This window comes from Crotalus tigris, unplaced genomic scaffold (assembly GCF_016545835.1).
Source record: "Crotalus tigris isolate CLP2741 ecotype Arizona unplaced genomic scaffold, ASM1654583v1 scf7180000024167.7108832, whole genome shotgun sequence".
Taxonomy (NCBI): domain Eukaryota; kingdom Metazoa; phylum Chordata; class Lepidosauria; order Squamata; family Viperidae; genus Crotalus; species Crotalus tigris.
The window spans coordinates 5,221,202-5,236,450 of NW_024100417.1; the positions used below are offsets into that span (position 1 = coordinate 5,221,202).

The 15,249-nt window shown below is 40.5% G+C and overlaps 1 protein-coding gene across 7 annotated transcripts in view; it reads right to left on the reverse strand.

Moving 5' to 3' along the window:
* The window catches only part of SLC6A9 (solute carrier family 6 member 9), a 59,108-nt gene that overhangs the window by 5,574 nt on the left and 38,285 nt on the right, over window positions 1-15,249 (reverse strand). For 6 of the 7 annotated variants that reach the window (XM_039323085.1, XM_039323084.1, XM_039323087.1 and 3 more), the window contains 7 exons: window positions 6,487-6,643; window positions 5,640-5,771; window positions 3,670-3,925; window positions 2,650-2,782; window positions 1,869-2,003; window positions 1,636-1,739; window positions 561-798 (listed from right to left, as the gene is read on the reverse strand). In XM_039323085.1, coding sequence (XP_039179019.1) covers window positions 561-798; window positions 1,636-1,739; window positions 1,869-2,003; window positions 2,650-2,782; window positions 3,670-3,925; window positions 5,640-5,771; window positions 6,487-6,643 — 1,155 coding nt within the window. The remainder of the gene's footprint in view (window positions 1-560; window positions 799-1,635; window positions 1,740-1,868; window positions 2,004-2,649; window positions 2,783-3,669; window positions 3,926-5,639; window positions 5,772-6,486; window positions 6,644-15,249) is intronic. The other variant, XM_039323088.1, reaches the window with a different exon arrangement.

The following is a 15,249-nucleotide window of genomic DNA, read 5'->3' on the forward strand; positions in this document are numbered from 1 at the left end:
GCCTTAATCTGCCACCTTCCCCAGGTTGGTGTAGTCCCATCATTCTAAGTCAGCATGAGAATTGATTATACAACTTGAATATTAATGGGAGCTTCAGCTTGATTCCACCTAGAAAGCACCAGGATACAGAAGGCTTCCCTATTAGTATAGCAGGGGGAGGGGGGTAGGCAACCTTGGCTCTTTTATGACTTGTGGACTTCAACTCCCAGAATGAGCCAAGGTTGCCTACTCCAGTATAGCCTCATTATGACTCAGTTTGCCATAAGGGAATTTGAAATGCTAGTCATGCGGTATCAGAGTAATCACTGATGGTTTCCAAGCACCATAAAATCATCTTTCCTTCAAACTAGATGAATCAATTTTGGGGCATGTGTTTAAGTATACACGTATACATACAGGTGATCTGTATTTTAACAAACACATATGCACACATATAACAGATGCACACTATTTTGCACTTATGTTTATTGGCTAGTTTAGCCTTCTCTGGAGTTGTAGCTTTCAGACATGTTGGGCCCTGGAATTCACCCAAAGGATAAGCTGCAAATAGCTATATTTACCTGTGTACCCAGCCCCAGCAGGATGAGCATGAAAAAGAAGAGAACAGACCAAAGAGGGGAAATGGGGAGGAGTGTCAATGCCTCAGGATAGGCCACAAATGCCAAGCCAGGGCCTTGGTCGGCCACCTTGGAAACATCCACTCCCAGGTGATGAGCCATGAAGCCGAGGATAGAGAAGATGACAAAACCTGCGTAGACACTGGTAGCACAGTTGGTGATGCTGATGATGATGCTGTCTCTGTGGGTACACCAAGTTGGGAGAGCTCATGAAAACTGCAGCTGAAGCAAGCCAAATAATCTGTCTCTAGAGAATACGCTCCCATTTGAGATGTGCAAGTGGCTTTAGGTACTAAATTAGGGGAGAAGTTTATTTTTATTGTTATATTTTATTTATTTACATTTTATTATGTTTTAGTTCAGGGGTGTCAAACTGCTGGCCCACGGGCTGGACGCATCACGTGGAAGCTGTGCCCATCCCATTGCTGGCAATGGCAAAACAGTGCCGATACATCACGCAACGTCACATGACGTCGCGAGTTTGACATGTCTGCTTTAGTTAAATCAAGAAAAATGTTTATTTTAATTGTTGTAGCCATCTTGAGCACCATTTGTTGGTAAAAGGGTGAGATGTAAACCCATCTGTTCTTTCTAAAGGTAATCTTATGAAAGCCACCTGCAGTTCTGAGATCCATAGATGAAAGGAGGCAAAATGATTTAATTATAAAGAATAAAGAAAACACAATTTTTGTTTCAATCGCCAAACTAATACAAAGCATTTATGTGAACTTAGGTAATGTAGATATTTAATCTGCATTCTGAGGACTGCTTCACCTCATGCTTTAAGACAAAAATATTTTTTTTAGTATTTGTGTTTCAAAAAAAAAAGCTCAAAAATTATGCACTGTCTAAAATCAGGTTCCTCCCCAATGGGAGAGACAAGGATTCTAGCAGTTTATTACCTGACATCCCTGCACTATTTCCCCTGTAAATTATTTTCCAGATATCTGAACTATTGTATGTCACCCAAAAATCTCTTTGTACATCCTTTCCACATCACTTCTACCAAACATCATACCTGTAGCAGTTGTTGTGAAACTTGTTATATGATGCCATGGTGATAAGTCCCCCCCAGGCACAGCCCAAAGAATAGAAGATTTGAGAGGCAGCATCGCCCCATACCTATCAAAGATAAAAAATGTCACTGGGGAAACAAGAGTTGCCCGTGTAGTTTCAAATTACAGGGAGGTGGTTCAGTTATGGCTCTGACCGCACAGCTTATGAATCCATTATGATATCCCCTCTAAATACCTTTGCATCAAGGATTTTGTCCCACTGTGGCGTCAGATAGTACAGGATGCCACTAACTGCCCCGTCAAGAGTGATTCCCCGCACAAATAAGATTGTTAGCACCAGGTATGGGAATGTTGCTGTGAAATATACCACCTGAAAGAGGGGGGAACAAAGGAAAAGTTGAAGACCATTCAGACACATTGCAAGTAGAAAGCAGGTTCCAGCAAAAATTCCTTCTCCCAGAACTTTTATTTCAGCAGCATGACAACCGTCAGCCTGTCCAAGCAAGCTTTGACTCCCCTCCTCTTAAAACTAAGCACCCTCTATTACAATCGCTATAGTTTAACAAATATATAGAATTTACGGTAATAAGCATTTAGGAAAATCCAGTTTTTGACTAGATTATAAACCCGCAGAATAAGATAAAGCCACTCTTATGTGACCAAGGATGAACATTAGAGTGCTTTCTCAATGTAAAACTGAAAGTGAAGAAATAGTCTGTATCTGGACTACTATCAAATTTGGAACTTATTTTATTCTTGGCTAGAGGAAAGAATGAAGGATTAGGAATTGAACATGCATTAGCACAGCAAACTCCAGACAACTTGTTGACTGGAAAAATTAACATATTTCGATGGAAAAAAAAACCCAATAAAATCTTTATTAAAAAAAATAGTCTGTATCTGGACAAAAGAGGAGGGACAAGGATGTTTGCAGATGGCGTCAAAAACTGACCTGAAAGCAAGATTTATTGCAGTGCTTGGACACAGGTAAGTTAAGGAAGAGGAACACTACTTGCTTTTCCTGAGGACTTCACACTCTTGATGAGGCAGAGAAAGACGACAATCCAAGAGACGCCCAAACAGCCCAGCAGGGGAAGCCGAACTTCACCCAGATTCCCGATGTCATTAGATAGCTTCAATACATACCGCCTGGAATAAATGTTATAGGAGTATAAGCTCCAGTTTGCAAGTACTTTACTTCCTTCTCTACCAAATGCATCAAATCATTTTGCATCCACAGGCCCCCCAAAACTGGCACTCACATAAAGAAAAAAAAATTCAAGACAAAAATTCTAAAAGGTGGGATAGGTAACTGCTCTGAACAAATTTTAGGGTCAGAAATTAAGTAAATTAGTATATAGATCTTCATAGTTCAGCACTATGAACTTACACCAACTTTCACCAACTTGATAAGACTCATAAGTATTTATGGAGAAATTTTGTTTTCATTCATCTCTAATAAGAAACATTTTAAAATGCAGGTGACATTTAAGTCTATTAGAGTATAAATAACTCCCCTAACATGATATTGTTGGATTTCATAATTCAAGGGGCAAAATGGATTTATTTCAACTCAAGTCAAAAATACTGCAATTTTATTTTCTTACCTACTGTTTCCATCCCTTGGTCCAGCAATGGTTTATCTGTCTCTGATTATAAATCATGTTACATAACATATGGAACTGCCTACATCCAATCTTTCTGCTACCTGTTCCATTTAAGGCAACATCTTTCCAATATGCAACTTGCCTTAAGTGATGTCATTCAGACACGATGGTTGGGATGGTGGCTGCACCTTATAGGCAGAATAAGCTAGGATTACACGTTCCATGTGACATACCCAATGTCTTCCATAATTCAGTCCCTGTCTATTTGTTTTGAATTCAAACTTCCACCAGCCCCAGTAAGTGTGATGCTCAGAAGTGATGAGATCAGATTATTCCCACTGAAGGAAATCCCTTACAAATCAATTCCCATTTTCCCCCATATCCATTTACCTTATCCCCTCCCTGCCCATTATCTGCCCCCATTATCACCTCCAGTATTCCTCACTGGGGCTAGTGCGCTTCAGAGTCTGATTGAAGATATGTGTGATGTTGAGTGATGAACCCACTGAGCTGTTGGTAATATCCAACACACTGGTACAATTTCCTGTATTCCAAAAATTATTACAGTATGTCCAGGGTAGCACCCGTGTCATTGATGAGAAGAAATAATAGAAGGCGATACAGATCACAACATTGTAATAGATTCCAATGTAGCTGGAGACAACCATCATACCATAGCCAACACCTGAAGGAAATAAAGTATAAGGATAAATAGGAAGATTTTGAGATGGGAGTTTGCTGCTAAATGTAAAAGAAGAACACATTGATGTTGGAATTGTAAAGTAGATGACATAAGTTTGCAACATGCACACTACATATGGAAGGGCAAGTTTAATTTAAAGCAGAAACAAGAAAGCCCATGAGGACAGGTCCTACCAACACACACTGATTAGATTTATACAGCTAAAACAATATTGTGGTTTGTGGTTCAGCATGTTTTCTGGAACCTAGCCATTGTCCTCTCCAGTTGTGTGAATCAAACTATCCATTAAGCCATTATATGATTAGTTGAAGCATATGAAAGGAGGTGAATATCACAATTAGAATTTGCTGGTGGTGATTTAGCATTAAATATCTAGTGCAAACACTGCCATTACGTTCTTCTGCTTTCAGATTCAAAACAGAAAAAATGCAGCCATAAGGTGGGAAGCAGAAGACTACATATGAATAGTAACATATCTAAATTAAAGGGACCATAACTTATACATTACAACTGGGCAGAATAAATCGGGCAGAAAGCTAGTGCTAGGAAGTAAATATTCTGACCTTTTCTTTTGGATTTATTGTGAACTTCAGATTTTCTACCTTAAAAAAAGCAGATTCTCTGAAGTGAAAATACAGGCTTAGTTTCTAGGCCTTCAATCAGATTTTTAACAATAATCAGATATGGTTCTAGAAATTGTCTTCATGAATATGGCCGACAGTTATTCAGTCATCAGTCCAATTACCTCAGCTCCATGCCAGTTAGATCAAAACTGGATGGCATACAGCAACCTTTTAAAAAATCCTAGAATTGCTGCAAGGAAGCTGAGGGGATATCTTTTCTCTCCAGTCCCTTTCAACAGTGGGAGCAGAAATATGTATTTGACTGATCAGGCTTGGATAGGCAGGAGTGGATGTGGTAGGCATCCGCCATTGTTTTGTTCTGTGTTTTGTTTTGTTCTTTCTTTCTTTCTTTCTTTCTTTCTTTCTTTCTTTCTTTCTTTCTTTCTTTCTTTCTTTCTTTCTTACTCTCTTTTTTCTTTTTTTCCTCCCCTCCCTTCCTTTTTTCTTTTCTTCAACACATCTGCAGCAAGTTGAAATTTTGTCAAAATGATGAATTGTGTATTGTGACATCAAAACATAATTTCTGCCATTTACATTCTTGTGTGCAATTTTGCAATGCAAGTATAAAGGGATTAGGGTCTGTATTGTGCTACGACCAAGCATATTGCTTTATCTTCACCCTTCTGTGTCCTGCAGAGACATCCAGGTGTGTGTATGGGAGGCTAAAACTGCAACATGAGTGGTGATGGTCCTAAAAAAAGTGTCTAGGATTTCAATTCTGCCTCCGAAGAGCAAAATAATAGGAAGCAATGTGATGTAGCTAACATGGAAGTTGGGCAAATAGTAGCAACTTTCATCTCCAACTACTAAAATTCTCTAGTTTTAAGTGTTCGTAAAACATACTAATGTATCTCGTGATACAAATTTCTCATTTGATATGCCAGTGTGTCTTGAAAATCTCAAATCAGACATTTTGTTGCCTGAAACAATGGAGAAAATAGTGTCCCCCGCCACATTTCAGCTCTATTATGGTAGAACTGGTTCTGCTGTAAAGGGGGCACATGATCCAGATAGAGAATGTGATTGTGGCCATAATCTGAGGGCCGGTCCACTGATCATTGGTTCTCTCTCACCTTTGAACATGGGGCTGATCTTCCAGACGCCCAAGCAGCCCTGACTAGCGAATTGTCCAAAAGAGAGTTCCAAGAAAAACAGGGGGATCCCACAGAACACCAACATGATGAAATAGGGGAACAAGAAAGCACCTAGGCAGAACAAAAGGAAGCAATCAGCCTTACAGGATTTCAGGAGTAGAAGTCATGCTCTGTATGCCAAAGTCAAATTCAGTTCCTGGCATCTGCAGTTATAAAGAATCAATGTAGAAGTTCAAGTAATAAGAAAGCACTCTGGGTAAGTTTTAAAAATCAGTATGAATTGGGGACAGCTTCTTATTCTCGGATTGAGGAAACAGAGGACTTGAAAGCCATTAAGGGAAGGATACATTTTAAGTTTTATTCAAAATGGGATAAAGCCCTCCATTTGTGCCAGTAATTCCCAGCTGTTTTAAGCAGTCCTTTCCTACAAACACAATGCCAGTACATGCAATTGGTAGGTTAGTTGGGTTTTCCCCAGTCTGGGGCCTTCCAGAAGTGTTTGGGCTGTTAATTAAAGAATTCCCAGCCCAGCTTGGTTCACAAGTCCTCAAAATCATAACTTAATACATTCAAAATACCTCTGGTCATCTTGAGCCAGGCCCCAAGAACAAACCTGAGTCCCAGAATTGTTAAGATGCTGCAGCAAAAAGCCCACCCTTCCCTATTGTGCTGAAGCATAGGCAGACAAAGAATCAGTTATGAAGAGCTTCTCTGCTACCAGCAACTTTGTATTTTTCAGGCCAGACTATGGTAGTGCACTGCCACAAAACACAGTGAGCCCTCACCAGCCTTTCCACAAACACAGTGCTCTGACCTCCATACTCACCTCCTCCATTGCGGTAGCAGAGGTAAGGGAAGCGCCACACATTGCCAAGCCCAACAGCATAGCCAACACTCGTGAGAACAAATTCAATCTGGTTGCCCCAGTTGCCTCGTCTGACGTTCTCATCTCGCTTACCTGTTTCACCAGGCACAGCCCCATTCTGCCAAAAGAAGAAGGACAGTCAGTTATTACAGCTAGGCTTGGAAGGAAGGAGGCTTGGTTCTGGGCAGGCTTTTTGGAGCTCCTTCAAGATATGCAAAGAAGGAACAGCCAGATATGAAAACACAGCCTACGCCCACTTTATGTAACACGGGATAATGAGGAAAAGGCTGCACTCTGGTTGTTTTATGTCTGTCCCCTTCTCCAGCTGATGGAAATGCAGGCAAAGATGGAGAGTTTGAGGACGTAATGGAGCTGCTACCCCCTGCTTGTCCAGATGAATAATCCTGGGTCAAGCTGTAGGGAAGCTGGCAGTTGCAACACATACAAAGCAGGCATGAGAGGAGGCAGCACAAAGGAACCTCTGTTCCTGTTTCTTTTGCCTGCCCAATGATCCAGCTTAAGAGACCCTAGGCAGGGCCAGTCCCTCTAGTCACCCACTGTGCAGCTGAGCCCCCACAAGATCAGAGAAGCCTTGCTAGTCTAACCCATGCTATCTTTCCATCTTTGGCCAACCAGATTCAGTTGGGAAATGCATAATCAAGTCCACAGCTCTCCCTTATTGCTTGTTCCCAGAACATGGTTATTCATAGATATAAGCCTCCCTGAAGGATCAGTTATTTTAGGAATTACCTTCTTGTGTGGTGCTTCCCTATACACTACGTGCAAATGCTGCTCAGAATATGTTCTCCAGGTATCTGTCTTCACTTTTGAAAACTATTTATACTAATAATTGCATCCAGTGGTAGGGAGCTTCAAATATTAATTATTGTATTAAAAAAAGAAGAAGTCAAATGCACTTCTCTTTGTGGCAACCTCAGAAGTCAAACTCAGACTCTTGAACTTTCTTAAATTCTTGGGTGGAAATTTTTCATACTTAGTATGTAATTTAAAACAATCCTCCTTGATATAATTGGTTCCCCATTCCAATACATTGAGCTATAATTCCATTTTTCTCCAGGCAAACTTGCACCAGTTCCGTGAGTGGGAGAGTGGGTGGGGGAAATCAGCTAAATACTTACTTAAAATATTTCAAATAAGGGCTATAATATAATTGCACACATGCAAAATTAAATAACCAGTAGAGGGTGCCAAAGGATATAAACATCTATTAATGTTCTGTTGCCATGTAATGGTCAATTGAATTTGGTACCAGATATGTTAACTGTTTAAATCCCTTTGTACTTATAATGAAAGCACTGAGCGAAATTATTTGTTTTTCCCTATCTTAGCATGCCTTAGGATCTAATGTAACTTATATTTATTATGAATAAGGAATGATAAATTAGCATTTGTATAATTACTTCAAACTCAAGATTCTTCACATTTATTACTTCTGTATAATCCATTCTTTGAAGATGCTTTATTCTGAGTCACACTGTTAGACTCAGTATTTTGGAGGGTGCCAGCTTTGATAACAGCTTTGTACATTTTCAAGCAGGAATCTTTTCCAATTTTCTTTGAAAATCCTGGGGATTGAGTATGGGATCGTGTATGTGCAAAATACATATTAAAACTTCAAGGTACAGCTTAAGGATATGTGATGACAGTGTATGTATTTAGACAGGTTCACATTTATTCATATAACATGCTGAGCTTGATTAATGTTAATTGGTGTGTGTGTGTGTGTGTTTGTGTGTGTGTGTTTCATATGTTTCATAAAGCCAGTATGTTCAGTTCATTTATGGTTTGCTCGTTTGTTTATTAGATTACCCAATTTTCATTCAGAAGCTCAAGACAGCATATATACACTCTATCTTCCTATTTTTCGTCACAACAAAAACCTTAGGAAGTTGGTTGGGCTGAGAGAAAATGGCTCCATGGCTGAGAAGGGAATAGAACCTGCATCTCCTTGGTCCTAGTACCTTAACCACACTGCTTTAATGTTTTCTGCAAAAACAGAAATTAGCTAGCTAGCTAGCTAGCTTGTTTGTTTGTTTGTTTAATTTCTATAGCTGCCCATCTTACTAAAGAACTCCGGGCAGTTCACAATTCAAAACATGTATTACAATTAAAAATTAAAAAACATTTTAAAACAATAATATTAAAAAGCATTAAAACAATAAAAACATTATATTTAATCCGAAGTATGCGCAAAAGCAAGACATCTGGCCTGTTAACAATATAACCAAGAGGTGGGGCCCTTGGAACATGTAGCATCCCAGGATAGCCAGATTTTTAGAGCTTGACGGAAGGCTAATAGGGTTGGGGCCATTCTAATCTCCGAAGGGAGGATGTTCCACAGAGCAGGGGCCACTGCAGAAAAAACTCACCTTCTAGTTCTTGTCAGCCAACATTCTTTGGCTGATGGGATCTGCAGCATGCCCATTCTATCTGACCTGGTTGGATGGATAGACTCTGGAAAAAAGGTGCCCCCTCAGCTACTCTAGTCCTAAACCATGATGCAATAAACAAGTTAAATAATCTTTATGAATGCTACCAATGTGTGCTGGATAAATTCAAAGCAAGTGCTTTCTGCTTCACAGTCCAGTTTCTTAGCTGGACTAAGTTACGCCAAGTTAACTTTGTATCAGTCAACAACCACAAACCAAAGAGAGAGAGACTATCAAGATAGAGGATGATTCTAAAGAAATAGTGGAAACATTTAGAAAGAGTCAATAAATCTTGGCTTGTTCTTAGTGCCATTAATAAGTTATGAGAAGTATTATTTCCTTTCTTCAAATTCCTACCTTGATTAAATCAAATTATCAATCTGCTGTCCGAGTTACAACTATAATTAAAAACAAAAAAATTAAAAACAAAAAAAGAGTGGTCCAGAAAAAGCTGCCACTCTGAAGTCAGTATCAGTTAGTAGTTAATGTATTGGAATGTGATTGGGATATTCTTTAGCAGCGATTATACATCAGCCTCAAATCCCTTGCAGGAGTATTCCTGTGGTGATAAAATGATGAGAAGCCTCTACATATGCCACTTGGAACTTCTAAAGGAAATGGTAATTTATAAATGTAAAAATATATTTCCCTACTGGAAGAATATGGCAGGCATTCCCAGACAAGCTGTCATTGTGAAATTATAGTACCCTGTTCAATTGTATAGAGGACAATGACATACATCATTTCCAAATGACAGTATATATTTCTACTTAGTCTGTCTTCCTGGTGAGGAAAAAAAACCCTGTCCGGTGTCCTTTAGAAGTTGTGCTTCTCAAACTACTCAACGAACCAGTGATCAGCGCAATAATTTCTAGGATGTAATGAAGGGGCATGACCAGAAGAGGGAACTTCATGCCTCTAACAACTCCAGCTCTACAGTCTTCTGCTATTAGATAAAGGATGCTAAGCAAGCTTGGCCCATCTCTCTCCCAAATGAACCTATTGCTGTCCCAAGCCCAAAAAGAGCTGGGTGCATGCTCCCATCTTCTCTGTTCCACAGGGAGAAAAAAAAAGGAGCAAACTGCTTATTGTTGCCCACATTCTGGGCTGATAGAAGCACTTTTGAATTCTGGAACAGCAGCTTGCACAGATGCCCAAACAAGATGGGATGCTGACATCAAGCATGAACCCTTTTCTAGGACAACACAAATAGATCTTTTGTCCATCTAGCTCCACACTGGCACCACCACTTCGTTGTATCTTCCAACAGAACAATAGCAAAGTTCAGATCAAATGGGGAGCAGGGAGGAGGGTTTCTCACAAAAACAAGTTTCTCATCCAGCTATGGGTAATGAATTTCTACTTTTGTGCTGGAATAAGAGTCTCCTGGGTGCTGTGGCTCTTATTCTGCCTTTCATTCTATTGGGAGTTGGTAGAAGCTACCCACTTCACCTGCAAACTAAATTGGAATTTTAATGGCCCATATCTCCTATGTGGGTAGAATATGTTCCTATATCAATTTCCACCAGTTCAGTTCAACTTTTAATTTACATATTCAGAAAGAATTCAGAAGCTAAAGTGGTTTGAAGGTGAACTTATGATAAAACAACAGATCATGGATTTCCTTTTTTGAGATAATAGCAGAAATCTTCAGACAGAGCAGAAAAACAAAGTAGCCTTTTTATAACCAAAGAGCAAAGAGATGTGACTGAGATACCCATCCATCCTTAATAGCCAGAGATAGCAAGCTTTGGCTGCTATTCAGAAAACATCTGTTTGGTCCAATAAAAAATATTGATTGGCATAGTATGAATGTTAGTCATTCAAATGCAATATCTCTGCTGGGGAGAGAAAGGAGTTGAAGAAATGGTTCCTCCATTGCATAATGAAAGATTTAATGGCCAGCACTGCTCAAATAAAAAGAGGGGGCAGAAGACATGACTTCCTAGATACATAAGATGTGTCCAAAAATAAGAACTGGACAAGAACATGTCACAGAATCCTCAATAAAAATCTCCCTTTTGCCCTGCCTCATAAAACACAACACAGTTCTTGGATATATATTTTGCTGTTGAATCAATTGCTATAAGTGCTTAACAAATGGAAACTGTCATTTCAGTTCTGCTTTCTGCCACTGAAATAGGATGGGGCTGGCAGACAGTGAATTGTGCACTTCAGCGTATCATTCAGTTCGAGATAGCAGTCGCACGGGCACAGAGATGCCTAGAAACCATCTTCTGCACTAATTTGGGAGAAAAGTCTGGCAGAATGCAATAGAGTTGGGCCTTCTACAAATAACCATACTTGTGACCCTTGGGAACAGAAGGTGAGGTGGTACATTGGTGATCTAGAGTGTTAAGCTTGGTGGAAACAAAAAAAAAATGTAAGAAATAGAAGTATCTTTTGGATTAGAGGAAATACTACTTTAGGGACTCCTGAGATACTCCTTCCTGATCATGTTGCTTTACTCTCCAAGCCACTGGCAAAATAAAAAATAGGATAAAATCCTTTTATGTCACTATAAACATAGTACCATAAACAATTCAAAATTCTACTGTAATTCTTGTCTGTGTCTACACCTGATTTTTTTGGAAACTTGAAAACTTACACCATAATAAAGATGAACTTGGAAAGAATGCAGACAAGGTAAATCTCTGAAATTTTTGCACATCCACCACAAATAATGTGGAGAGATAAGGGAATTAGCCCCTTGGCTCAATATTTCAAAAGGTGATACAGTATCATAGTCATAGTGGTGTGATTACATAAAGGTACATAAGAGTAACCTACTTAATCCGACCTTAGTATTTGTCAGTTTCAGTCCATTTCATCAGATGTGTGAAGCATTAGAGCCAGTTGGCAAAGTGTGCATACACACATGCAACAAAATGGAAAATATATACTTTGTGACATTTCAAATAAAGCTTAAATAAATGCAAAAGCAGCATTTACAATATAACAGCAGGGAATGGCGATTACATAATTGTTGCTATGGGCCAAGAAATCAATGTTCCTGTTCATATTGAAATGAAAAATAATCTACCTTCATTAGAGGTTTTAGTTGCGTGATGAAATCTCTTTTGACTGTTTATGCATTGAAGAATGGCATTTTTCAGATAGCTGGAGTTATTTTAACATGGGGTGGGGAGGGAAGTTGCTCTGCTATTTTCTGATTACAATACAAATATCTCATTAATTTTCTCACATAAGACCTGAGCTGGCAATGCTGCCACATTTAGCAAACTTTCTTGTTTGGAGTACAGGAGGTGAAAAATGTAGAAAGACCCTGGAGCTGAGCTTCAGATGACTGCATCCCTGCAGTTTTCTTGGCAGCCTTGCCATTGCCTTTTTCTGAGATGTTTTTCAACTTCTCAGAATGTAGCCAGAATCAACTGACTTTGTTTGCAGGTGGTTTTTGATTCTTCTCTCAAACAATCCAGGGCTTTGGGATTGTATAGATATGCCATGATATTCACCCCTTCACCTTCTATTCCCTATTAAGGTGCTACTTTCTCCTGAGCCACAGTGGCCTAGATGCAGCTTCTCTCTTTTGTATTGTGAAATATACAGTATAGCAGAATAGAGAGCAGAGATTCCGGAGTGCTTTTTCCTTTTGGCCAGTACAACTTTCACTATGGTTGAGCAAGGAATCTGGGGCAGAGAGAGGAAGCACTGGTCTCCCGCCCTTGTCCCACGGAAGCAGGGAATCCAGATGCTGTAAATCAAATAACTAGCTCCTTCCCTGCTCTTTTCCTGCTCTGCTTGTCCTTCCTGCTTCAACTGAGTCCCTGCTTGGGGCTTACGGCCATTCATGCTCCCTGAGCACGGGCTCAGGACAAGATGTTCAGGCAGGAGCCACATGTGGCTGAGTGGCACGTTTGCCTATGCAATGAGTTGGTTGTCTGCCTGGTTACACAACACTACAAAGGAAATTTGGTACACCATCTGGGAGTCTCTGCTATAAAGAGCTATGATGAACGAGATGCTCCAGGCAGGCCTTTTCCAACTTGTTGCCCTCCAGATGGGCCAGACTACAAGGCACAGAATTCCCAGCCAGTTAGTACTCTCTTAGCCGGCTAGGACACTGAGAGGATTCTCATTTGAAGAAAGCTGCTCCAATGTATCCTGCAACTTACAAGAGTGTTGTCTTTATTCTGGAATTTGACATGTCTCAAACTTGACAGCTGAACTGGAACAAAACAAATGAACAATGAAGAAACAGGTGCCTTTGAGTTCTCAATTCAGAAACAAAATATGAAACACAAAAGAAGTCCTATTGTCAAGTCGAAGGAGAAATCTTCCATTGCTGGCCTCTTAAAACAGCTAATTCTGATCAAGATAATCTGATTAAATGGCAAAGTAAGCACTAATGAGGCGTGCACTCAGTTTAATTAATGGAGCTTGGTCCACTCTAGCCACATGATTACCAGTTAGATGGTGGCGCCAACTTAAAATGAGCACAGTAAAAAGCTGAAGTTAGAAGCTCCCAGATTGTCTGCATCATGACCAGATGAGCCAATCTGTAGAAGTTTGGGGTCAATTTAGCATATAGGAAATCCTTGACTTATGACCATAATGGAGACCAGAATTTCCACCAGAAGTCATGACAGTCATAAATCAAGGCAACTATGTGACTGACTCAATTTTATAACCTTTTTTTTGCAGCAGTCTTTAATGAATGCAGTGGCTATAAAACTAGTTTATTCATTCCTACTGGCATTCTTTTGCTGGAAATCAACCCCAAAGTCCAGAAATAGGTAAAGAAATGTTGTAAAATATGGTCAGGTGACCACAGAACACTGCAACTGACTGTATAAGTGAGCCTGTTGCCATAGCCCAAAATGTAGTCATGTGACTGGAGTATGCATACACACTACCACTCAGAGCCCTCTCTGTGGGCACGCGCACCATGCCGCAGAGATGGCAACTGTCCCTCTTCAACCAGCTGCCTGCTAAGTCGCCGAGGTCCCACGTGGTCGGATGAATCCCAGCACCTCCTGATCTCGCATGCTCTCCTTTTCTAGGGCACTACCCACTACATTGCCTCCTCAGCTGTCGGCTGGCTTTCCAGCTCAGAGGCAGCTTCTCTGAATTGCTGGTGGCAGGCTGCAGAGCCCCAGAGTCCGCCGGTTGAGGGGCCAGCAGGCTATGGCTGCTGATGGACACTGTCAGCCCCATGCGCTTGCTGGCCTCTGTGTGCAGGGACCGATTATGTCAGGCAGCAGCCGCCCAGGCCCCTGCCTTGCCTTGCCCTGCGACAATGGCATCCCCACCCTGCCTCACCTCATCCTGCAGGACGAGCCTCCTGCCTACCGCCCCACCTACCAGAAAACCCCCTGGATCTCCCCCAACCCTGTCTGGCCCCCACAGGCATCCCTCCCCATAAGCAACATCAAGGTGACCACGTCCACCTTGGCCACACCCACCCAGTCTGCCATGACAACCACAGCCACGCCCACCCAGTGGGCCACGCCCACCTGGCACCCGGTGATAAATAAGTAGGTTTTGGGTTGCAGTTTGGGCACTTGGTCTCTAAAAGGTTCGCCATCACTGCACTACCATCTAAACTCTAGAACGGGGTTGTATCTTTTGAGATGTCTGTTGTGAGTTTAAATAGTTACTATGCGACCGGTTATTAAGCAAAAACTTCCTATACTTCCTTACGAATGAAATTCAGTCAGGAAATCACTTTCCCTTTTGCATGCCACGAGCATGGTGAGTTCTGAAACTTTAGCCACCAGGGGTTCATTCACCTTCAGTCATCCTTACTATTTGCCAACTATTTTAGCAAGGGAGGATTGATTCCCCAACAGTTCCTCATTAGAAAAAGCACGTGAATTTATTTCCAGAGAAGATCAAGGCTGGGAACAATTATGGCCGCTCATTTAGTGACCCTGTTTTTAACAGGGAAAGGAGAAATGAAACCATTTTTTTTCATATCATTCATTGTACACATCTCACCTCAGGTGTCAGTTTAAAGTCAATTAGGTATTTAGTCAACAAGCAAAAATATAGATTTGGAGGAAGGTATGTCCAGTTCTAGCATCATGCAAGCCATTGTCAGTATGGCATGTATCTGAATAATAATCCATTTCCACATCTGTATATATGTGTGAATTATTAAAGCATATGCATATGATGTTATAGTTATACATTTTAATCTTTGTTCTATTTTTTTTTAAAAAAAACACTAAAAGCCACTTTACGTAAAAAAAGAATTCCATGACAGTTTTAAAATGTCCCCCGATATCTTATGTGTCCAATTTTATAAAAA